The 25,600-nt window shown below is 50.8% G+C and overlaps 1 protein-coding gene across 1 annotated transcript in view; it reads left to right on the forward strand.

The window, feature by feature from the left end:
* The window catches only part of FLT4 (fms related receptor tyrosine kinase 4), a 99,457-nt gene that overhangs the window by 14,806 nt on the left and 59,051 nt on the right, over positions 1 to 25,600 (forward strand). The window contains exon 2 of the mRNA XM_077824050.1: positions 22,856 to 22,952. Within this exon, the coding sequence (XP_077680176.1) occupies positions 22,856 to 22,952 (97 nt within the window). The remainder of the gene's footprint in view (positions 1 to 22,855; positions 22,953 to 25,600) is intronic.

Raw genomic sequence — 25,600 nt, forward strand, 5'->3', positions numbered from 1 at the left:
CTATCTTCAAACTGACCTTCAAACGCTGAGTGGATGGAGCAGGGAATTCTGCAAGAGAGGAAGGGCTTGCAAGCATACAGGGATGGACAAAAGCAGGTGGAGAATTGTTTGTCCAAATCGGGTACTCTGCTGAAAAACGTAAGACATCCAGAAATTCTGTTTGGATTTGGAGTCTAGGGGTGAAATCCTGGCCCCTTGACATCAGTGTTTTTGCCATTAACTTCAGTGGGACCAGGATTTCACTTTAGATTTTTTCCTCCACTCTCAGTTGTCAAGGCAATCTGCATCTGTTCTTAGAGGAGTAGTTTGTGATGTGGATACTTGTCCACTAGGAACTGAATTGCAACCAGACTTGTGATTTCAGTGAGGCCACCACTCAGCCATCAGATGGTAATGACTTTCGGATTAGAAACAGGGAGGTAGAGGTGTAACGAGCCGTACCCCTTTATCTCTCTGCTAAGCCAGGAGGGACCCCAGCCTTAATCACTTCTTTGCAAAAGAAAGCTCTTAGATTTATGGGGCATAATCTTCCCTGTGGCATCCACGGTGCTGACTCGGCACTGCTCTGCACCAGCGGCGTCCTGCATGTGCACCCACGGCGACCTTGCTCTTAGCAAATACGTTTTATAACAATCTGCATTGGCCAGGGCTGCTGGAGCCCAGCCTCGGGCCTGCGGCCCACCTGCGTGCACAGGCCCATGACCGGATAGCCCTGCAGACGATCCTCCCGCCAGCCCCAGGCTGCTGTGGCTCTTGATGAGCAGGCATGAGGCAGGTGGTTCCTCTGCCTCGTCTCTCGCTGCTCCCCTGACCAGGGCTGATGGGGGGGGGGTGGGCAGGGAGAAAGCACTGCCCCCCGCTGGGACTTCCTAGCCAGCACCACCCCTGTGCCCTCCACTCACTGCCCCCAGTACTCCCCACCACCACCCCAATACTCCCCACTCACTGCCCCCAGTACTCCCCACCACCACCCCAATACTCCCCACTCACTACCCTCAGTACTCCCCACTCACTACCCCCAGTACTCCCCACTCATTGCTCCCAGTACTCCCCACCACCGCCCCAATACTCCCCACTCACTGCCCCCAGTACTCCCCACTCACTACCCTCAGTACTCCCAACCACCACCCCAATACTCCCCACTCACTGTCCCCAGTACTCCCCACTCACTACCCCCAGTACTCCCCACTCATTGCTCCCAGTACTCCCCACCACCGCCCCAATACTCCCCACTCACTGCCCCCAGTACTCCCCACTCACTACCCTCAGTACTCCCCACCACCACCCCAATACTCCCCACTCACTACCCCCAGTACTCCCCACTCACTGCCCCCAGTACTCCCCACCACCGCCCCAATACTCCCCACTCACTACCCTCAGTACTCCCCACCACCACCCCAATACTCCCCACTCACTGCCCCCAGTACTCCCCACTCACTACCCCCAGTACTCCCCACTCATTGCTCCCAGTACTCCCCACCACCGCCCCAATACTCCCCACTCACTGCCCCCAGTACTCCCCACTCACTACCCTCAGTACTCCCAACCACCACCCCAATACTCCCCACTCACTGCCCCCAGTACTCCCCACTCACTACCCCCAGTACTCCCCACTCATTGCTCCCAGTACTCCCCACCACCGCCCCAATACTCCCCACTCACTGCCCCCAGTACTCCCCACTCACTACCCTCAGTACTCCCCACCACCACCCCAATACTCCCCACTCACTACCCCCAGTACTCCCCACTCACTGCCCCCAGTACTCCCCACCACCGCCCCAATACTCCCCACTCACTACCCTCAGTACTCCCCACCACCACCCCAATACTCCCCACTCACTGCCCCCAGTACTCCCCACTCACTACCCCCAGTACTCCCCACTCATTGCTCCCAGTACTCCCCACCACCGCCCCAATACTCCCCACTCACTGCCCCCAGTACTCCCCACTCACTACCCTCAGTACTCCCCACCACCACCCCAATACTCCCCACTCACTACCCCCAGTACTCCCCACTCACTGCCCCCAGTACTCCCCACCACCGCCCCAATACTCCCCACTCACTACCCTCAGTACTCCCCACCACCACCCCAATACTCCCCACTCACTGCCCCCAGTACTCCCCACTCACTACCCCCAGTACTCCCCACTCATTGCTCCCAGTACTCCCCACCACCGCCCCAATACTCCCCACTCACTGCCCCCAGTACTCCCCACTCACTACCCTCAGTACTCCCAACCACCACCCCAATACTCCCCACTCACTGCCCCCAGTACTCCCCACTCACTACCCCCAGTACTCCCCACTCATTGCTCCCAGTACTCCCCACCACCGCCCCAATACTCCCCACTCACTGCCCCCAGTACTCCCCACTCACTACCCTCAGTACTCCCCACCACCACCCCAATACTCCCCACTCACTACCCCCAGTACTCCCCACTCACTGCCCCCAGTACTCCCCACCACCGCCCCAATACTCCCCACTCACTACCCTCAGTACTCCCCACCACCACCCCAATACTCCCCACTCACTGCCCCCAGTACTCCCCACTCACTACCCCCAGTACTCCCCACTCATTGCTCCCAGTACTCCCCACCACCGCCCCAATACTCCCCACTCACTGCCCCCAGTACTCCCCACTCACTACCCTCAGTACTCCCAACCACCACCCCAATACTCCCCACTCACTGCCCCCAGTACTCCCCACTCACTACCCCCAGTACTCCCCACTCATTGCTCCCAGTACTCCCCACCACCGCCCCAATACTCCCCACTCACTGCCCCCAGTACTCCCCACCACCACCCCAGTACTCCCCACCACCGCCCCAATACTCCCCACTCACTGCCCCCACTACTCCCCACTCACTGCCCCCAGTACTCCCCACCACCGCCCCAATACTCCCCACTCACTGCCCCCAGTACTCCCCACCACCGCCCCAATACTCCCCACTCACTGCCCCCAGTACTCCCCACCACCGCCCCAATACTCCCCACTCACTGCCCCCAGTACTCCCCACCACCACCCCAGTACTCCCCACTCACTGCCCCCAGTACTCCCCACCACCACCCCAGTACTCCCCACTCACTGCCCCCAGTACTCCCCACCACCGCCCCAATACTCCCCACTCACTGCCCCCAATACTCCCCACTCACTGCCCCCAGTACTCCCCACCACCACCCCAGTACTCCCCACTCACTATCCTCAGTACTCCCCACTCACTGCCCCCAGTACTCCCCACCACCACCCCAATACTCCCCACTCACTGCCCCCAGTACTCCCCACCACCGCCCCAATACTCCCCATTCACTGCCCCCAATACTCCCCACTCACTGCCCCCAGTACTCCCCACCACCACCACCCCAGTACTCCCCACTCACTATCCTCAGTACTCCCCACTCACTGCCCCCAGTACTCCCCACCACCACCCCAGTACTCCCCACTCACTGCCCCCAGTACTCCCCACCACCGCCCCAATACTCCCCACTCACTGCCCCCAGTACTCCCCACCACCACCCCAGTACTCCCCACTCACTGCCCCCAGTACTCCCCACCACCGCCCCAATACTCCCCACTCACTGCCCCCAGTACTCCCCACCACTGTCGCAATACTCCCCAGTACTCCCCACTCACTGCCCCATACTCCCCACTCACTGCCCTCAGTGCCCCCTACCCAAGTGCCCCCCATCTCCCTTATCCACTGCCCCAACACCCACCTAACTGCCCCAGACACCCCCTGACCCACCTGCTTCTCAGGTACCCATCCACTGCCCTAGCACCCAGCCAGCTGCCCCTGGTACCCACCCACCACCCCAGCCTCCCCTCCCGCTGCACGAGCGCCTAGCCAGTGGCTCCGGACACTCACTCACCCACTGCCGCAGCAGCTATCCCGGCCCCCCTCTACCAACCCACTACCCCAGTCTCTCTGTTCATGCCCCCCATTTCCCCAGACACCACCCCTCCATCCACCCACTGCCCTAGCACCTATCCAGCATCTCCAGGCACCCCACCACCCACTCATCTAATTGCCCCAGCCACCCCTCCATCCATCCTACTGCCCCAGCACTCACCCCAGGTACCCATCCACCTCCTCACCCAGCTGCCTCAGGGACCCACCTTGCTGCCCTTAGCACCCACCCCAGGAACCTCTCTACCTACTCACCCAGCAATTCTAAACACCCCTCTACTCAACCAGCTGCCTCAGACACCCCACTTGCACGTGCCATCCTCCCACCCAACCGCCCCGGCACCATTTTATCCATCTGGCTGTCCTAGCACCAACCCCAGGCACTCTGCCAACCACCCACCCAGCTTTCCTAAGCACCCTCTACTTGGAGATTGGGGTCCTGGTTGTGCGTATGGCGGGCTGTTCCCGCCACTTCCCGCTCCCACCTGTTCTCAGTGTTCGGCAGGGATTTGTGCCTTCTCTGCTCAGGGAGGGAAAGGGGAAATGAGTGAAATGTCACATATGGAGTGGCACAAAGCTTGGCAGTTCAGATTGGCTGTTTTAGACTTTTGGGAAGTTTAATAGTGTTTCTGGGAAATCGTTCTGAGCAGGCAGTGTGTGCAGTTGTATGCTTGTGTCTATTTATTGTTTTGTCTTCAAAGACTGTGACATGGGTAAACCGAGCTTCGTCATATCCCCATGTATTTTTGCCTAGACGGCTATACTGCAATTATCCAGGGTTACATAGGTAACCAGCTTGTTCTTATTGTTGTTTCCAAAGCATCTTAGCATGCTGTTTCTCTAGGCAATCTCTCAGCTATTAATTATGCTCCTTAAATGGAAGTCATTAGCATATGTAAACACTTCCTTTCTGTTGTTTGGTTGTGTGCTCCATGGATCGAATTTCTTTGTAAGGGAAGTAACCTTAAATATGAAAACAGCAATCAGCCAGTGTGAGTAAATAAAGTAATTTGGATATTTACAACATTCTGCAAACCTTTTGTAAGCTATTTAAAAAACAGGTTTTCAGCTTGTTTGCCTTCAAATAGCTCCTCAGTATGATGATGCAGTTCACTGTGATAACTAACTCTTATCTTTTGAAAGGAATGAAATGAGTTTAATGTCTGCGTGGAATTTATTGTTTGGATGTCAACAGAGATACCTGCACAGCTGTTAAACAGTAAACTCATCCTTACGTATAGCATTGCTACTGCCCCCCTGTCATTCAATCTATCGCTCTCAGAGCTGATCATAATATAATGGCTTAATAAAATCATGCATGGCTGGCTATCACAGCTGTATACCAAGAGGAAAAGAAATCGTGTGTGTGATTCTGCAACCTTCACTATTCTCCTTGAAGTCAAGGGGTCTACTCACAGGAGTAAATTAAAAGCTGCCAGTTTGGTCCCAAATATGGCTAATTGTCCTTACAACACAGGCCGGGCCTTACCATGGAGGCAAACTGAGGCAGCCGCCTCAGGTGCCAGACTGTGGGGAGGCGCCACTAGGACCCAGAGTTTCAAAGTTTTGGCCCAGGTGTGAGGGCGTCATTTGAGCTCCCTGCCTCAGGTGCCAAAATGTTGTGGGCCAGCCCTGTTACAACAGCATCTGTGTATTAAAGGTTCTTATTAATAGGGAATAGAAAAGATAATTTACATAATTATAAGTAAACCAGGGCTCTTTTCCATACCTTATGTGGTATGAGTTCCCTGCCATTTACTCATTTAAAACTTGTTCCTCTGTGAGATCCAGAAGGCGCTATAGTCAATTGGATCTGCATTAGCACATTAGACCAGTGGTCCAGATTTGATCAATGCCGGATGCTTTGGAAGATGGCAAGAAGCCACTTGTGCAATGTTTTCCATGGGGGTTGGAATTCCTTTTTGATTTCTATAGTGCTGCTTATCAAATTGGATAAATCCTTGGAGGATAGATCAATCAATGGCTGTTAGCTAAGAGGGCTAATCCTTTGGCTGCCAGATGCCGGGACTGGACAACAGGAGATGGCTCACTCGATAATTGCCCTGTTCTGTTCATTCCCCCTGAACTATCTGGAATTGGCCACCGTTGGAAGACAGGATACTGGGTTAGATGGACCACTGGTCTTCCCCAGTGTGGCCATTCTTATGTTTCATACTCCTGGGATCTATCACTTGGTCCTGCTAATGGTACTTCTAATTCAAACACAGGAGTCTCCATAGCTCAAGTGAGTGATTAAAGGCATTCCTGCTGCCGCTTCCATTTGTACATGAACCCTAGCCTCTTGTCACCGAGGTTTTCATTTACCTGATGCCACCCACAGCATTGATCGCTTTTTGCAGATTACGCTTGTGTGACTAATATTCCTGGCTCTGCTCACTCCGCACCCACTTTTGAGTGGACAGAACAAGTCTTGCAGAGGGGTGTGGATGTATATATCAGCACCTTGCCTAAGAATGTCTATGAATGTCTGATTTGACATGCATCTGCACACAATTCTCTATAGTTTTATTTGCACAGATTCTATCTCGTGTTTTGAAAAACCTGCCCTTAAGATCCAAGTAAGTTAAAGGTTCCTATCACTGTCAGCTTGTTCTTTGGAAAACTCTCCTTGCTATCGTCACCACCTCCCATAGCTCCTTCACATCAGGTGGTCTCTGTAATAAACCCCTTTATTCTGCCCTATCTTACCTTTCTTTGTGAGCTGCAAGGATTCTTCCTTCCTCGTTTGATTCCCCCACCTCCCCGGTCTCCTATCTCATCTCCTTTCAAACTGTCCTCTCCAACGAAAGTTCTCCCATTCTATCTAATCTACTTATATGACCACTATTGCCAATGCATCTGAGCGTCTCACAGTCTTTTAGTGTATTTATCCTCCCACATCCCTGTGAAGTTGGACATTGCTGTTATCCCCATTGGACATACTGTGGCATAGAGACTAAATGACTTGTCCAGGGTTACCCAGACATAGCAGGTAATTGAACCAGGGTTTTCCCAGTCCAAGACTATCACCCTAATTGCTGGACCATCCTCCCCCTGTTATCCCAGGCTTTCTGATCCCTTCTAAATGCTCCAGCACCCATCCCAGGTACCCACCCACTTCTTTACCGCTGCTGCTACGTATCTTTGGCTGCATTCACCCCGGTGAAGTCACTGAGAGTTGTATCTCTCTAGCTAAGGGCAGAATTTGGCCCAGCCTGACCTCCTCGATTGACCCCTCGGTCCTGAAATATCCTATTCCTACCAAGCTGGATTACCTCTGGTTTTCTCTATAAATAGAATGCTAGTGAAAAGCACAGATCTGGCCAGTCTTCTGGTTAGTCACAGAATAGAGTCCCCATGGGCAAGGGCCATGCAGGCTTCGCCCAAGCCACCCCACCAGCATGCACATAGCTCACAGAACCATTTGCCTTCAACCTTGACCGAGAGGGATCACCACTACAACTCAAGCAGAATTCAACCTTCCTGGCCCATTCAAATCTTGGTCTCTGCTGAGAAGGCCAAGTAGTACCAGGTGTGATGGTGTCTTTTTGTGACACAGACACTTGTCTGCTAGGAGCTGGACTTAGACTAATTCACGCAGGCCATCAGTCAGCTATCGGATCTATTGCTCATGCCCAATATAGGCTGGATCACTATGTCTAGTGAGCTGCAAGCAAAATGTGCTATTTTCCATTACCAATCCACTGAGCCATCTGGGCCCCATGCTTTTTATAATTAGTCAGAACTTACTGACGTGTAAAATGGTATGATTGCCAGGCTGTGTGAGAGAGAAATGACAAGGGACAGGGAGGAAAACTGACAGGCCCTAAGATGCGGACAGGTAATATTTAGTTGATTTGCAAGGGTCTAACCATGCGACCAATGGAAGCTGCATCCGTGAGGCTGGCAGAGTACGTTAATTGGGAGAAAACCTCTGCTCCGTGCTACTAAGAAGTCCTTGAGCCTGACTCTGATTTTGATGGCTACAGTACAGCTCTGGAAGTCACTGCAGACACCTTGAAGCCTGTCAGGTTTTGAAGAGCTCCTTTCTCGTCCTTGAAGATTGAATCTGGTGATCAAAGCAGGTCCAAGTTGACTTGTGACTGAAGGTGTTTGTTCTCTTTCCCCCCCCGCCCCACCTCCCTTGTCTCCCTGGCCTGTGTCCCACTGAAAACCCAAGCTTTGCTCTGGCAGAGGAAGCAGTCCTGGGCATTTCAGTTTCTATGAGGAAATAAAACACACAGATGGCTGGAGCATCTTCTAGCTCAAAGACAGGGAAAAGATTCACCCGCTAGGAATGGGCAGCCAACAATCCTAAAGCAATTCAGAGAATCAAGGACCAAACAAAGAGGCTCTGGCCAGCCCCTTGCCAATCAGAGAAGGGTGGGACAACAGCTATTGGCTGGCTGGCCTGAAGGGAAACACTCTCTCAGATGTGCAGAGAGCATCCCTCCCCAACCAAGAGTGGCAAACATCCAGCTCCCCTGGGGGCTGGAGCGGCTGCTGACAGCACAGATCTGAGAGGAGGTCTGCAGGGTGGCCCCGGCTGACCCACTGCTCCAGGCCGGACATGTGGCTACCTGACAGAGACTAACTTTGGCTCAGGACATCTCCTCTCTGGGAGGATGGAACAGAGAGTGAGTGGGGAAAGGGAGGGGGGGTTGAGGGAGGGGAGAGGAAAGGCTGGGGGAGACAGAAATGCAAACATGGCCTGACAGCCATAGTGTGGGGGTGGGGGAGGAAAAAGCAGGGTAGACCTGGCAGGAGAGTGCAGGAAATCAGGCTGGAGCAAGCCAGGGGATTGGTGAGATAGAGCTTCCTGCAGAGAGAGAGGGAGAGAGACAGACAGATAAACACTCAGACAGTCAATGACCAGAGGAACTGATGCTGTTCCCTGAGCAAAGTAAGGATGCTGGAAGTCCTGGAGTTGACTGAACTTTGGCAGCTTACCATGTACGGCTCCCCTCCCTGCTCCCCGTCTCCTCTCTCCCGGAAACAAATCCAGGGCACCAAGGCCCTGCAGACATGGCAAGCCTGTGAAGGCAAGTCCAAACTCTCAAACATCTGGCAGCCTGCTAAGGGCACTATATGATCACGGGCAAGGTCCTATAGGCCCTAATGCCTGGTGGTTTCCTGACACACACATACCCTCAGATAGACAGGACTCTTTAATAGGGCTGGTGCTAATAATGCAATGTTATTCTCTAGCAGTTTCTTTCTGGGGACCCAGAAGCGCCTACCCCACCCCCCTCTGTGAGATGGGTAAATACTATTCCCGTTCTCACGTGAGGCACAGAGAGGCCTTAGGTCTAAGCGCAAGTCCATAGGTCTTGCTGCATCCCTTCCTCCAAAGAGTTGAGTCACAATGTAGTGTTATAGCTGGTCAGGAAACCAGATCCATTTACATTCCTTCTCAAAAGCCCCAAAGATCTCAACCTTGCCCCTCAACACAGCCCAGATCACATACTCAGGATGCCCCTTCAGGCTCCTCTCTTGCATTTTGTGCCTTCCCAAGGAGTTCTGGACATCCCCAACCAACCTACTGGGAGCCTCTTCAGTTGGGTTCAGTTGCTGACTCTGCCACAGCCCGACTTCCTACGCAACCCGCGACAATTCTCTAAGGGCCACATTTTCAAAAGGGGCCACTCTCTCGAGTGCCTCTGGTTTTGAGGTTTTAAGATGGGCAGCCAAAAGTGGAGGCACCCAAAATTAGTGGAAAGTTTTAGTATGACTCTCTCTGCGCGTCATTTCACAACCTGTGCAATGGGGCTGATAAAACTTCCCTACCACACTACGGGGTTGCAAGAATTGATTCATTAATATCTGTGAGGAGCTCAGATGATACATTGATGGGGGGGATCTATCTACCTACGTAGGAAGGCAAAGCAGGCTTTTGGACTGTGTTCTCTGTAATGGATTGTCTGCTCCTCCCCTATAGGCCTATACATGGCCCCTCATGATATACCTCCCCCTGCATGGTTCCAGGAGCTCTTCTGTTGCAGCACTAGGGCCAGATATTTAAAGGTATTCAGGCACCTAACTACCATTGAAAGCAATGGGATTATGCACTTAAATACCTTGTAAAATCTAAGCCTAGGAGTTTAGGGGGCCAGGTTCTTCTGGTCACTCTTCTCCTCCAGCTGGACTGGGATTGTTTCCTGTCTCTTATTTCAAAGGACAAGCCCCAATTTTAACAGGAGCTTTTTGCAAGGTTAAAATGGCCCCAAAAGATCTTCTGGGCAGAGGGCTGCTCCTGCCTCCATGATTCCACATGGCCTGGTCTTGCTGGTCCATTCCTTTTGCTCCCTCTGGCCTGCACTCAGGCAGATGCTCTGCTGCTGGATGCTTGCAGCCCCATCAAGATTCCCTCCATGCTCCTGTCTCTTCTCAGGGTCTTCTTCTGGCATAAACCAGCTTCCCCACTGGCACCATTGCATTAATAACAATACCCAGCTCTTACATTGCACTTTTCATCAGCAGATCTCAAAGCACTTTACAAAGAAGGTCAGTATCATTATTCCCATTTCGCTATGGGGAAACTGAGGCACAGAGAGGTGACATGACATTCCCCAGTCACCTCATATCCCAGCTGCCAATAGCGTTTCGGCCTCCTGAGTCCTAGTTGAGTACTCTATCCGTTAGACCGCACATCTTTCTCCACAGCTTCTGACCGCCCATTATCGGGGTAGGTCTCTCCCTGCAGGGACATGCTGCATGATGGATTTCTAGGACAGCCCCTCAGAGAAGTCAAGAACCATCCCTCCATCTCCTCGATCCCCGCGTTGGTCTCTCTACTGGTGCAGAGATGACTTATGGCCTCTCTGCCATTATTTCCTAGTCAGTAGAGATAACACCTATCTCACACAGACGTTCTGCAGTTTAATTAATTCACTAATGTGTATATATGCAGTGATTTGAGATTCCTGGATGAAAGGCACGATAAAGCAGCTAGATATAGTATTGTAAGCATCATTTATTATAAGCAAGCCCCAGGGGTGAGGATAGGAGGATGCTGACCTATGAGCTAAATGAACTCTGGGTAGGACAGGGCATGTCACCCTGTAATTAACACCACATGGAGTGTGACAGAGAGAGAACATTAAGTAACTCCTAATTTATTTAGGAATGGGATTATGTGATTAATTCTCTAATGGGGATAACTGTGTGTGGGACAAAGACACTGGCCCCTTATAATGAAGGCATTGGTGGTCATGGACAAGACACCTACAGCTGCGATTAGCCCTGCATCTGGTAGTGAGAAAGCACTAGCTGAGCCCCTGTAACTAACTCTTTGTGGGACAGGAACAAGATGCTGAATGAAGAGCTGCAATTAATGTCCTACGGAGCAAAGACAGGACACGGACTGACTCACTGCAGTCGAACCTCAGAGTTACGGACACCTCGGATGGAGATTGTCCTTAACTCGGAAATGTTCGTAACTCTGAACAAAGCACAATTCAGGCTCCAAATCCACCAGCTGACAATCCAGGCTAGGTTTCAGCAGCAGCTGAGCACCCTACTCAACCCCTGCATGAGTTTGCAGGCAGTGGGAAAGGTGCGGGGGAGGCAGCCCAGATGTGCCTTTAAGATGCAATACAGACACAGTACAGTATTTGCTGCTTTTTTGTTTGTTTTTTGTCTCTGCTGCTGCCTGATTGGTTACTTCCGGTTTCACATGGTGTCTGGTTGACCAGTCAGTCTGTAACACTGGTGTTCGGATCTTTGAGGTTCTACTGTAACTTCTTGTGGAACAGGGGAAAGCAAACTGGAATCCACTCTAATTAGCCCCTTAAGAGAAGCGCAAGAAAGAGACCCAGTTCCTTGTGCTTCGTGTGAACGTGCTACTTTTGCACATTTCCTGCTTTCTTTTTCTTCTTTATTATTTGTAAGGTGGCAGTGTCTGAGCCCCTCTCCTTCCTGCAGGGACCCTTTAAAAAGAAAGAGGATCAGAGCTATTCAAACCCAGCTTTGAGCCGTTTCTCACCTTATCATGGCTCTTGTGCCTAATCTGGCACAGGCTGTTCCGTTCTCCCAAAGTAAATTCCACCCAGCCATTGGGATTGCTCATCCCAGCTGACAGGCTGGAGAGAAATCACCTGGGGCCTCTTTGTGGTGGCTTATCCCAGCTGTGGCTAGAGTGTGCGAGAGCAGATTTATTCATTTTTCAGCCTTCTGTGATATCTCACTCCTCCGCAAACAAGCCTTCCTCTTTCCTTCCTCATCCTCTTTCCTGACGTGAGTGACCATGAGGAGGAGTAGGTGACAGCTGTGCACTCAAATTCCCCTTGTAGACCTGCCAGCTCCCAGGTTCGTTATGTGACAACCACACTTTGTTTTTCACGTATGACTCTATAAAATTATCCTGGAGAAGAGAGGAAGAGTCATTCTTTTCTGGGAACTCCAGTCCCAGTAGGTGGGAAATGGGGCCAGTTTTGCCCGTGTCACATGCACTTCCTATGCGTATGCAAGGTGGATAAAGACACCGGGGCCAGATTCCTTGTTCTTGTGCAATTGTTGATACCAGTGCAAAGCGGATGTAAAATGCTACACATTCAGAATGGTAATGATTTGCACCTGCTTTGCACTGGTGTAAATTACTGCACAAGGTGCAGGGCAATGGGGAATCAGGCTTCAGAAATATTGAGTCAAGTGGATTTAATGCTGGGGAAAGATGCTAGTTCTGACAGCCCAGACTGGGAAAGTCTTCTGTCTCACACCCTGTCCACTCCTTGGCCTCTCTGCTGATTACACTGTGGAGGGTGTCAGTTGGGTTAGTGCTCATTTTGATAGTGACTCTTGTGCCCTGTCTCCTAGGAACTAGTTTAATAGAACTTGACCACCGACCCATTTCGTAAGAGCTGCCAAATAACCATCAAACAATGCACAGTTTCCTCCCATCTGGACTAAATAAGCTTTCCTAATCCCAGCCATCCTGTCTCTGCTACATATGTCTCATGTGGCTTGGGTAGGTAGCAAGTGCCCCTCACCTGCTTCTCTCTGCCATGAAAAACAAAGCTGAGAAATGGAGAAGGGTTCCTTCCTAGTATTTGCTTTGGACAGAGCTCCTTCTACAGCTAGGGTCCTTACTGTCTGGAGAGTCAGTTTCGCTTTTCAAGGTGTCAGGAGTAGTTCGGAACAAGAAGATAAATTTCTAAGGTGCAAACACACAAAAGGCAGTTCTGTCATTTTTCCCAACTCCAGGGAACCCAGGAAGGGGATGGAGCAAAGGGTCTTTCCCCTGGGGCTTGCAAACAGATAAAAGAGCTAAGATATCTCACAGCTGTAGATATTATTCTTATAAAAATGATAGGGGAAAGGAGCAGGAATTACCACGCCCCAGCAAGAGGCATGGGAGCCTGGTAGGGCTCAATAGACTCTGCTCATCAACACAAAGGGAGATTGAGAAGGGAGTAGTCTGGAGAAGTTCAGGGAGAGCAGACTACCTCTGAAATGCAACAGCTCCCACCAGCCAGGAGTTCAGGCTCACAAATTCATGACACAAAGGTCAAAGGAAACTGAAGACACTTTAAAGGAGACCCCATGTCGTGTTGTCCTGGTGGCTCTGTGGAACCCCTGAAGAGAGCTGATCTGGATTCCCAGCTCCAGTCTCTGATTGCAGGAGGCTAGGTTCATCGTGGATGTCATATGTTCAGCCCCCGGGGCAGGGAGTGCTTCACTTTGTTCTGCACCTTGGATCAGCTTTGGAATGGTCTTGATGGATTCTGAAGAGTACGTCACCCGGTCCAACTCTCCTTGGCTACAGAAGGCTCTCCAGGATGTAACACTAAGGCCACAGTCTGATCCCAGGTACACCTACATCTACAGTCAAATTTCTCCCAATTTACACACTGTAACTGAGAGTGGAGTTAACCCTTAGAGCGCTTGAAATCTTCAAAGCTCTTTACAGACATTGGGTAGTGACTCCTCTCAGCACCCACAAAGCAGGTCTGTGTAGGCATTTACAGATAGAGAAGCCAAGGTGATGAGGGGTTGAATGACACCCACTTGACGACTCCGGATCAGACCTAGGCTTAGAACCCAAGGGATCCTCCTGACACATGGTGCCCTGGTCAGCCCGCTAAGCTGCGCCGTCTCGTATAAGACCACATGGGAGAGGACTGTAAACTGTTGGGGCAGGAGCCCTGAACCATGTTGTGGGAACTGGTTACCGGATGTTTGTCTGGGTGGAGATGCCCTTCATAAACATAATGGTCCAAAGTCTGAGGGCTTTCCTTGGTTGTTACGAACTCCCATTGACGGGCAGTTTTGCCTGAATAAGATGAGTGTGTCAGGATTTGTCCCTTTGCTGGGTAGGGGAGAAGAATGCACCTATGTTCCTTTTTAGCTTTGCCTTAGATGTGGAAAAGTCTGTGTGACAATTAAGTGTGTTCCATGCCTGCGGAAGGACTGGTGATGAGCCTCAGGTTCAGAGCTCTATCAGGGAAATGAAGAACCACACTGTTCAATGTGCCCCCAGCCATGGGGCAGGTGGGGGGAAGTGGAAGGGGAGTGGAAATCTATGGCCTTGTCCTGACATTTCTGGTGCTGACATCCCCCATCAGCAGTAACCTCTGCTGTTGTTGACACAAGGAACTCACCCAAAAGGCCGTCTAGACATTCATTTGGCTGCCAGCTTCTCTGCTAATATCTGGAAATGCTCAGAGCTCAACTTGAAGGCAAACAAGGCAGAGAGGGGGGCTTGGGGAGGGAAATGCCAATTGCCTTGTTATAACAAAATAGATTGATTTCATTCCCCTTGTTCAGCTTGGTTCCTTGCTCCTCTCCCCAGCAAGGAGCCACTCGGATTTGAAATGCACTTTCTTACTCAGCTTTTCCTGGTAACCTTTACCAGTGCCACCCTGCATTGTCCCATCAGGGGTCAAACGGCCCTGTCTGAGCAGGGAGACTAGAAGGGCCAATTAGCCCAATGTGGCACCCCAGTGTAGCGTAGCTGTGGCCACAGTGACAAGAGCCAAGTGAGTTTCAAACCCGCTGGCGGTTTAGAACATGGGCAGTGTGGAGGTGTGCAATGAAACAGGAAGATGGTCAAGGAAGGGAGAGAGGAAATGGGGGACAAGAGAGGGAAGAGGAGCCTGAGGGGAAGACTATATGGGGGCCCAGATGGGGAGGGGGAGGGCCAGGGAGAAGGGAAGAGGAGATGTGGGAACAGCAGAGAGAGGAGAGAGGAGGAGGGGAGAGAGTCTGTGGCACTAGGATGGGGGTGGGAATAGGGAGCAGAGGGCCTAGGGTTAATGAACCCTTTGCTAAATGCTTGCGGCTCCAACTCTGGAAATACTTACTGGGGCCACTGGCGATAAAACAAACAGCCTTTTAAAAGTCCATTTATTAAGCGGCTTTGCGGAGCGAGGGGATATCTCCATCCTGGGGCCCGGTTGGGGCTGTACGATACTTAGGGGTGACTGCAGCCGGCGTGTTTCAGTCCGGCATTGGACAGGAAAGGAAGTCAGCGAGAGGGACAGAGTGTGAACTAAATCCCTCTCCAGAGAGGAACTGTGTTAATTAACAGGTCGGACTCCTCCGAGAGGGAGGGAAAGGGAAACGGAGAAGTGCTGAAGTGGTTTGAGAGGGCTCAGAGAGGATCCCAGCAGGGCTTCCTGCTGGCCTGAGGAGGATGGGAGCTCACAAGCACTCACTTTTCTGAATGGCACTGACCGCAGCACGCTCACCTCTGTGCCATGAACGGCTCCGCTTTCCCCCGCCCAGGCAAAGGCTCTGTTACTCCGTGGCTGACCATGGCTGCAGAGCTGCACAGCACTTCAGGCCCGCCCCCAAGTCCTAGCTGATGGTCCAGTGGCAATAGGAAAGGGCAGAGAATGAATTCACACACATTGGGCCCAACTGTCCTTTCTCATACGCTGGTGTAAATCAGGAGTAACTCCACTGAAGTCAGCCTGGCTCGTGTAAAACCATTTAAGGGAGAAGGAAATCCAGCTCCCTGGCTGTATTGTCTCAATGTGCTTCCAGCACTCTCCTTGTCTTTGTTGTAATCTAATGCCATGGAATTATTAGCTGGTCGGACAAAAGACTGAACGTTGGAGAAGTGCGGCAAGAGGTGGTTAGTGTACACCATTGGTTGGCAACTGTTTTAGGGAGATTAGCCTTCCTTCCCTGGCAGTCCAACAGTCAGACAAGCTCGAAAGCTCCTCTTTCTCTCTCTCTCTCTCTCTCTCTCACCAATAGAAGTTGGCCCAATAAAAGAGATCACCTCACCCACCTTGTGAGTCCAACAGTGAGACAGAAGGGTCAGGTTGCAGAGAGGGTGGGTGACAGGGAGGGCCAGCCATTCCATATCAGAGACTAGCCCTTATTCCGAGAGAGCTCCACATTGGTATAGTGATTTCAGAGAGCAGAAGAGGGGGGTTTCAAGGAGATTAAGGAATCATAGACAATAAATCCAGTAAGGATAAGGTCGTTGGTCTGCAGCCTGCCCCTTTAAGAGCCGGGTGCTGAAAGATCAAGGATAGGAAAACCGATGGGAAACGCACTTTTCCCAAAATAGACAAGGTGTGAGTGGCTGTGGAATCCTGCTTCCTCTCTCTATGTCCCATCAATCCAGCACTGTTTATTTTAATGTCCTGCTGCCAACTCACTTGGAAACCATCTTGAAAAAACAAAGATGGCTGGGGCTGCGGCATGCCTTTTTAATTACATTAATTCCTTCTTCACCTAAGTGTGTGTGTGATTTTAGATATCGCCCCCTTCACTGCACACAGACACGCACAAAAATTGTACGTCACTGTACATGTAAGAGTTGGGTTCCCTTGGGCTCCCCCTGTAAGATGAAGTGGCTGAGTGATAACTTGTAGACTCTCCTGGGGAAGAGGGAGCATTGTATTCGCATGAGGCATCTCCCTCACACTCTGGGATTTGCCAGAGACATGAACCATCTGTATGTCAGTCAGCTGATGTTTAATAGCAAAACCCAGTGCCAAGATCAACTGTCAGGAGAGTCAGGTTGTGTTGTGTGAGCACTGGGGAGAATTCCAGCACAGGGTGCATTACCTCGGGAACCTCCACCACATCCGTGCAGGCAAGGTATCCATGCTGAATGCGTCAGGGGGGATTTGGTGAAGGAGCAGGATGGGGCCGGGGGAAGGAGTTGGAATGAGTTCTGATTCAAACTGTAGAGTGTCAGATGCCTGCGCTGAAGTCTTGGAGGTTAGTACCCCATCAGAGACCACTTGGGTGACCAGATGTCCCGATTTTATAGGGACCGTTCTGATTTTGGGGGCTTTTTGTTATATAGGCACCTCTGACTCCCCACCCCGTCCCGATTTTTCACATTTGCCATCTGGTCACCCTAGAGCCCACCGGTGACATGTACCCTCCTGCCCATAATCCGCCTAGTTACCCAAACTACTTCATAGAATATCAGGGTTGGAAGGGACCTCAGGAGGTCATCTAGTCCAACCCCCTGCTCAAAGCAGGACCAATCCCCAATTAAATCATCCCAGCCAGAGCTTTGTCAAGCCTGACCTTAAAAACTTCTAAGGAAGGAGATTCTACCACCTCCCTAGGTACTTATTTAACTCCAGCCCCCAGGATTCCCAGTTGCCAAATCACAGCTTGGGGCCTAAGGGTCACAGGTGCTTTTCTAGTTCAACACAAGAAGCTGCATCTAGAGGGATCAGGGAGCCTGGGAAACTCCCACTTGCTGTTATGAAAGGCTGGGATCCGTGGGGAAGCTAACAGGGGCTGAGCGAGGTGGGATGGATTGGTGGGAGGGCCGGCTCCATGCTGGCTGGTCAGTCACACCGCTGTCCCCTGCTCAGGGCGATGAGCTCAGGCCATGGCGCATTCTGATGGAGCATTTGTTCCTTTTCCTGTTGTACTTGTGGACAGCCACGGACAGGATGCATCTGCAGGAATCCCAGAGTCCAAACCTGCACAGCTTGTACTTTTTCTTTCTTCCCCAGCCTTCCCTCCACCCCCCGGTGCTGTTTTCTAACAGGTTATAAAGTTGCACATAAAGGGAGTGAGGGTTTTGTTTTTGTGGCTGTGGGTGCTCCACTGGGTCTTCACCTGGGTCTACACTGGAGGAGATGCTCTGCCCCGAGCCTCCTGCAGGTACCCAGGCTGACTGCACCTCCCTGCTAGGGAAACAACCCAGAGCACCAATCTCAATCAGCTGCTGCTAACAGGCCTCACTTTTCCTAGGGAGGCAGCATAGGCATGGGACTTGGAGTCAGGAGCCCTTGGTTCTATTCCTGGCTCTGCCACTCACCTGCTGTGTGTCCTTGGGCAAGTCACTTCACCTCTGTGCCTCTGATGTTCCCTCCCGCCCTTTGTCTGTCTTGTCTCTTTAGTTTGTGAGCAGTTTGGGGCAGGGGCTTTCTCTCACTACGTTTATGTACAGCACCTACTGGGACAGTGCCCCTATCACAGCTTGAGCCTCTAGGCACTACTGTACTATACATCATACTAACATGTGGCCATAAATACAAGGGGCGCAGCAGGGTGAAAGTCTTAGCAACTCACAGCTGATGGTTAATGGCAGCGAGCCGCACAGCTCCCACTGACTCCAGCTGGGGCTTCGGTGCTCAGTGCCTCTGAAAACCAGGCCCTTGCAGAGACAGAACTATATAGCGGCTGAAGCATCCCTCAACATTTCCCCAGTACAATCAGGGAGCTGGGACCTGCAAATCAATTTCCAACTCTTTCCCAGCGAATTAATTATTAGGGTTATTTAATTTGCTGTCAGTTAAACTCACCAGATCCGAGAACTGATTTATTTTCAGGCCAGTGCTGAGATCTGGAGCTTCCGGCTGGGGAAGTGGATTAATGCACTCACCTTTCTGCTCTGAAGAACTGGGTTCATACATTGCCCCCGTCACAGACAAAACTTGTGGAACTGGTCAAAAATGCCTTTTATATTTTGCGGGGAATTTTTTTTTTAAATAATTTTTTTCAGACTTGTTTGTTTTGTTCTGTTTTGATTTTTTCAATGAAAAACTGTAAGCAAAGCCCAAAGCATTTTTCGTTTTTGAAAACCATTTTCGGTAACAATTTTCAGTTTTGAAAACCTACAATTGAATATTTTTTTAGCAAAGCTCTGACCATTTCAGTTGCTGGGGTCTAGTTTTTCATCTAAAAAACTGGGGGGTGGGGAATGCCCCAAACAAAAGATTTCTATGCACATTTCTGTTGACACAGCACCCCAGCCAGATGTCGAAATGAGTTTGGTGATCTCAGCCTAGATCTTAGTGGAGCTCTGCTACGGGGAGGCCTGGACCAGCAAGGAGTCCATGCAGGCCTGAGAAGCATTGCATAGCTGTGTGGGGACCCAGCACTGGACTAACAAAGGGATTGTAAGTCTGGATTGAGCTGCATTCTCAGAGCAGTGCTGGGACCAAAGGGAGGAGTATCAGAAGGGGCTAAAGGTCTGGACTGAATCGCATTGGTGGGGGACGTGGGGGGGGATTTTCAGGCAGTGCTGCAGGTCAAGCCCGAGGTACATTGATGGAGGTGCACAGGAGAGGCTTAGGCTCTGACTATGCAGATACTTACCCATGTGCTTATCTTCCAGCATGTGAGTAGTCCCATCAGGCATGCAAACGCTGCATCTGGGAGCAACCCTCCCAGCCTGGGGTCCACAGACGTGTCCCATAGCGGGGCTCATGCAAGCACTCTGGAAATAGCTGTGTAGACACAGCAGCTCAGGCTGGAGCTTGGCCTGGGGGTGGGGTGGGCTTGAGAGCGTCCGAAGTAATATCTACACAGCTATTTGTACAGCTAGTGTGAGCCCCACTGACACTGCTCGCTCCCAGATGCAGTTAGACATGCCCATTGACTCCAGTGGGACCCCTCCTGGGAGCGCATTGTCTGTAGGGTCAGATCCTCGCACGGTGCTTACCTGCGCCGTACCTGGCTGCTAGAGCTGCAGAGCTGCTAGCCCACTGCATTCACTCTGAAAGGGCGGGAAAATTCCCCCCAACAGACGAAAAGGGGAAGCTTCTTGGAGGGTAAATAATAGCTCCCCGTGTCTAACTGGTGCTGTCAGGGCTCCCATGTTTTATTTCAGGGGTGGGCCACAATGTAAGCTTGCAGAGCTTGGTTTGTTTTCTCCATTTATGTGCTGGGACCCATTCATGGGGCAGGTGACTGCAGGGCAGTGAAGAGTCTCTGCCAGACAGACTGAGTGCTCGCTGGCCATGTGGAGAGCAGTGTCTGCACAGGGATAGACATGTCCAGCAGTAATAGGAAAGACAGATTTGTTTTCAGACCAGGCTTGTAGCAGAGAAGCTGTATTTTTTTTTAAATAAATGTTATTATATTTTTCAGCGATTTTATCAAAAATGTTTTCAGTTATTTTCACAAGCATGGGGCACATTTTTTGTATGTTGTCCAAAGTCTCTTTCTATCTTCTTTTCTTTTCTTTTCTTTTCTTTTCTTTTCTTTTCTTTTCTAATAACGAGTTGTTTAAGTGATGGCCGCGGGTGGATGGGACACTTAACCCCTTCTGTCTATGCCTCTCTCTCCTTGTCTTCCACACTCACTCACTCTTTCCCTTTCTCAGTCTCCCCCTCATTCCCACACTGCCATCCTCTTTTGCCCACACGTTGCCTTATCCTCTTTCACTCACTCAATCTCACCCTGTGCCAGGGTTTCAGAATGCATAGGCAAGCCCCCCAAGTTGGCACACTTCAATCGGGTTGCCTGGGCAAGGTCAGAGACCTGTTTGAAAAGATGCTCACCCTGTCTGTCTGTCTGTCCCGCTCGTGTGCACAATTCTCTAGGGGCCTTTTTCTCATCATGTCTATCTCTGGCAGGCCCTCCAATCCCTACCACTGTCTCTTCAAATCCTTTATATCTTGTTCCCCTCCCAGGTATTTTTTTATAATTAATTATTTGCCGGGAGCCGACAATGTGCTCAGCATGACCCAAGGAACAAAAAGCAGGCAGTGCCTTCCTCAAAGAGCTTTCAGTCCAAACAAGGCAGACTTAGGGCAGGCCAGACCCACTGAGAAGCCAGAGGAGTGGCTGACTAGGATCTGCTTATTTCGTTGTAAGTGATGAATGTTGTTGACTCATTGCTTACAGGTTTGTGGAAGAAGTGAGTCTCTTGGAAGGATCTGAATGAGCGGGGAGGGGGGCAGTGTAGACGGGAGTGGATGTGCGTGCGTGCTTGTGCTTAAAGGTGCTATGTGGACAAAGGCATGGATTCCTTTAACTCAGCGAGGAGATCACCTGGTTCTGTGCTATGAACAAGTACAGTCATCTCATCTCAGAGCCAACCCGGGAAAAGCTGACCCCATCCCACTCATTGCGTATCACAGGAACAGGAATAGAGCGATTGGGAGAACAGTCCATCAGTCAGAGCTAGAGCTGGGCGATTGCTAGCGCTATCCCTATTTCCATAGACACAGCCAGTCACGTGACCACCATCAGAATGACTTCTAGGTGGGAAGGAAGTGGAAAACAATTAAAAACCCAGGCTGTCTGCACAGAGCTCCGTTACTGGAGGCCCATTCACACAAGGTGGATGTTACTCTGCACGTCTCACAGCTGACTGCGGGAGCCTGTCCCAGCCTCCATATAGCCGTTTCTCATGTGCTTTTCCAGACTGTAGCTCAATCCTAGAGGGAGCCAGTAGTTTCACCAGATGCTTTCTTTCTTTAGCCTTTTCCATATCCTCAGTCACATTGCTATCTAACATAAAACCAAACTCACCAGCCCAGGAGCAAAACCTAGCTGCCCTCCCTCAGCCAGGATGTTAACACGATGGCCAACCCCAGGAGTTCAAAGCTCAGTCTCGTGACTTTTGAGGCCTGACTTTGGTTTAAAAACCAGGAGGCTTTTAATAATGCACTTTTAGTTCTTTTTCTTTGCCTCCTTCGCCTTTAGCATGCACCTGGGTCACATTTTAAACTTTCTTTTGCAATCTTGAGAGTTAGAAACTTTTTTTTTTTTTTTAATGAAAGCCATGGGGCTTTCCTAATCACATCCCTTCAGAAGCAGGGGCTTTGAGATAAGCATCAAATATCACAAGGCTCACGTTAAAATCAGGAGAGTTGGCCACACTGTGTTAATGAAAATCAATGGTTATTTACCTTCCACTAACTGTGGTTCTTCAAGATGCTTTCTCAGTGTGGGTCCCTCTTATGGTGGACATGTGTATCAGATGCGTGGCTTGTGTCCTGGAAGAGGGATCCACACAAGACTTGAAGAAGAAATTAATTATATTGTGTTCACCTAGCCAAACAACGACTCTCCCTGCATAAGGGTGCGTAATTTGTCTCATGGAATTCTACTCCACCAGCCATGGAAATGGTTCTGCCTGAATCCCAAAAGGGATAACATCCTCCCAGACAGTCTCAGTCATATCCGAGAGAGTCCATAGTTAGGAAAACATTCAGTGTAAGTGTGAAAAGATGCTGTTGCCTTTTGAGAGCCTTGTGTTGAAAGGTTTTCCCCACGTCATCAGTATATATGTAAGAGTTCTGCGTTTTTAAATTGGGGGTCTGTAAGCAGATGGGATTCACACCCAACTTCAGACAAAACTACCCGGACTCTGGTTTATTACTAAAAGGGGTAATTCCAAAACAATACTTCATGGAATCTCAGCCTCAACCAGCTCTTGAGAATGGGCTGTTCCTAGATTTCCTTCAACCCAGCCATAATCCTCTCTCCAGGCCTCGTCCGCTCCTGTGTTTTCTTCCCTCAGGACCTGTACCAGACCCTTTGCTGGAGAACTGCTCCTTTATGATTAGAGTCTAATGAACTTCACTTGCCCCAGTGAGTCAGCAGTAAATTAACTGGGGGCAACAGAATCCCACTGCTCTGTTACAAAGTCTTTCCCTCAGTGGGCCTGGTCGCCCTCCTACATTTACTTAGACTGGCTTCAGAGACCAAACCAAACTAACACACAGCAGAGTGACCAGATTTATCACATTTCCGCATTGCTCCTTCTCTTCTTTCTCTCCCCAGATCTGGTGAGAGGCTATTCTATGACCCCACCCACTCTCAGCATCACCGAGGAGGAACACACCATAAACTCCAAGGATACACTGACTATTACCTGCAGGTAAGAGACAAATAAAAATGGTTTTGGGTAGCTTACCTGGGCCAGATCTTAAGTGCTCAAAGAAAAGTCCAACAGGAGGTCATCAGTGGAGTCCCTAGCTTCAGGACAGCTGGAAATGGGCAGTTTAACATGGCTTGTTAAAAGTCCCTGGTTGACGAAGCATCCCCTGAGATGGTGGTAACCTCCATTGCATGTAGGACCAGCTGGAAGCAGCTAGTAGAAGAATGGGGAGCTGTTTGCATGATCTCACAGGTTCCATAGTTGGCTCTAGAGTAAGGTGTTTTCCTTACCATCCTCCTCTTCCTTTTCTGTGTGATAGCCTCTTTGGCACTGCTCTCCCTGCAGTTCCAGCTAGTTCTGGCTTCTCTCTGGAGCAAAGGGTGTCAGTCATTTGGTGGTTTTATGCTGTAGAGAAATAGAGACTGGGGGGAGAAAGCCACCCTCATCGATGACTGTGACTGTGTCCAGAGTCCCTCCTTGTTTTCCAGCAAGCAGGGGGCTAATGCCTTGCTTAGTCCTCATACAGATGAGCAAGGCAAGGCGGTTGTGGGTGGACGGCCGCCGTCAAGCTCTCAGGGAGGGACGGGTAACTCTACAAGAGGAGCTTGGCAATCGGAAGGAGAAGATGCCTTTGAGAAGACAGAGCTCTACACTGCCTGGACTGGTTTGCCCCACGCTGGGATGTTTCTCCGTTTATGCTGCACACGCTGCCCTGCAGCCCTTAAGGGAAAATAAATCCGTGGGGAGAAAGACTTTGCTGGCTCAAACTGGGTTTGGCTGGTGAACCAATAGTTTTACCCCAACAACTTAAAGTGACGGGTGCCAGGATTTGAGAGCATGTCTCCAGTGGTGGCATGCAGCCCGCTGTGCCACTGAACGCCCTCAGCAATAAGGATTACAGCGGCGCGTCCACTCCAAATCTCTCCGCAAGCACGTTACGTTTGTCCGCTCATCTTGACATAAGATTATCTAGCCTTTTCTTGAACACCCCTCATAACTGTGCACCACTTGCAAGTCATTTGTTATCCTGGTTCTGGGGAGCAAGCGGAAGGCTAGAAAATATAGATGAAATCAGTGGGGTTCCTCATGGGTTCAGCGATCTGCCTGCCCAGTTCCCTTTACAGTGGTGATGGCTTCACTTGGACCTTGGTAGGTAAAGGAGAGAGACAGTGTAATTGGTCTCTGTTTAGGGGACCTGTCTTCACATCACAAAACCTACTGTACCTCAGTGGAACCCTTCTGAGCAGGGAGGCCCAGGAGCGGACGGGCATGCCAGCGGTTGGAGCGCTTCTGCAGAGGCAGCATGGAACATGCTCGTGCTCCCAGTGCCCATGCCGTGCCTTCTCCCTGAATACACCCTCCTTCATTCCTTCGCAATGGCATGTCCGCACACTAGGAAAGCTGCTGCAGCATAGGTGGCGGTGCCTTCCCAGCTGCAGATCTGGCTTGAGAAGGCTTCCTGCCGCGGCTGAGCAGGAAGGGTCCGGGCTGGCATCTGACATATTGCAGGGTGAGTGTTGCTCCCCCTCTGAGCTGGTGCAGCGTGCATGCCTGACCTGCTGTGAGTCAGTGCTGGCTGCTGATGGCAAGGCTTCCTTCTGCTGTCCTGTACACTCTGGAGGGAAGCTGGCTGCCAGCTCAGATTTCACCCATCTTGGCTTTTGCATGCGACTGTGGAAGCCACACCCTTTTGCCCCCATTTGCAGCAACACACGCAAGGGCAGAGCTGAACCCCACATGTAAGCATATGTATAGTTATCCATTACCTCTGTGATGTGCACTGCACAAGACACAGAGCAACACGCTCCCTGCGATGGGCTAGTCGCCAGCCCTGACCCGTCCTGCTCAGCCATGGAAGGAAACCTTCTCAAGCCGGATGTACAGCTGGGAAGAGCAGGTATCCTTACACCAAAGCAGGGCAAGGGAAGTGATGGATAAATGCATATATAGAGTCCTGTGTTGCTGGTTGATCTAAGGCAAAGACGATGTATTCCGGTTAGAAATGGGTGGGTAAATAAAAAATACCCCCTGCCAGTCAGTGCCCCTGGCTGTCCTGTATGCATATACTTGCCTGTTTAATGTGCTGTGTGAAGCCCTTCTCTTTAATTCCACCCCTCCAGCACAGGAAATAGCAGTTATGCTAACATTGTATCTGTAGTTATACCCTTATTCTGTATCTATTTACATGAAAGGAAACCATGGGGAGCAGAAAAGAGTCTGATTTCCAGTCTGGACTCTACACAGAAAGGCCTCCTTTGCCAAAGCAAAATGACCCAGGCTCTTAGTTAGCATCTGAGAAACAGAAGAAACTACCCAAATAGCTTACAGCTTCCCCCGTTCCCTGCTGCTGACTTCAGCTCATCTTTCATGCTCACTAGGAAGACATCCAAACTGCAGGCCAGGATGGAAATGGTAGAGGCAAAAAAGGAGCAACTCTGTCCTGAGCTCCTAGATGTTCGGGAGACTACGTGGCCAGCCAAAGATCTTAAGGGGGGGGTCTGCAAACAGCACTAAGGGAGAGGGATCCCTGCACCTTCCACAGGATCATGAAAACTCTGCCCACTTGACATCCTGCTTCCCCTCAGAGTAGGGCATGCTCCCTACATTACCCCGAGAATGATCACTTTACAGGGACACTCCACAGATGC

This window comes from Eretmochelys imbricata, chromosome 8, assembly GCF_965152235.1.
Source record: "Eretmochelys imbricata isolate rEreImb1 chromosome 8, rEreImb1.hap1, whole genome shotgun sequence".
In the NCBI taxonomy this organism is placed as follows: domain Eukaryota; kingdom Metazoa; phylum Chordata; order Testudines; family Cheloniidae; genus Eretmochelys; species Eretmochelys imbricata.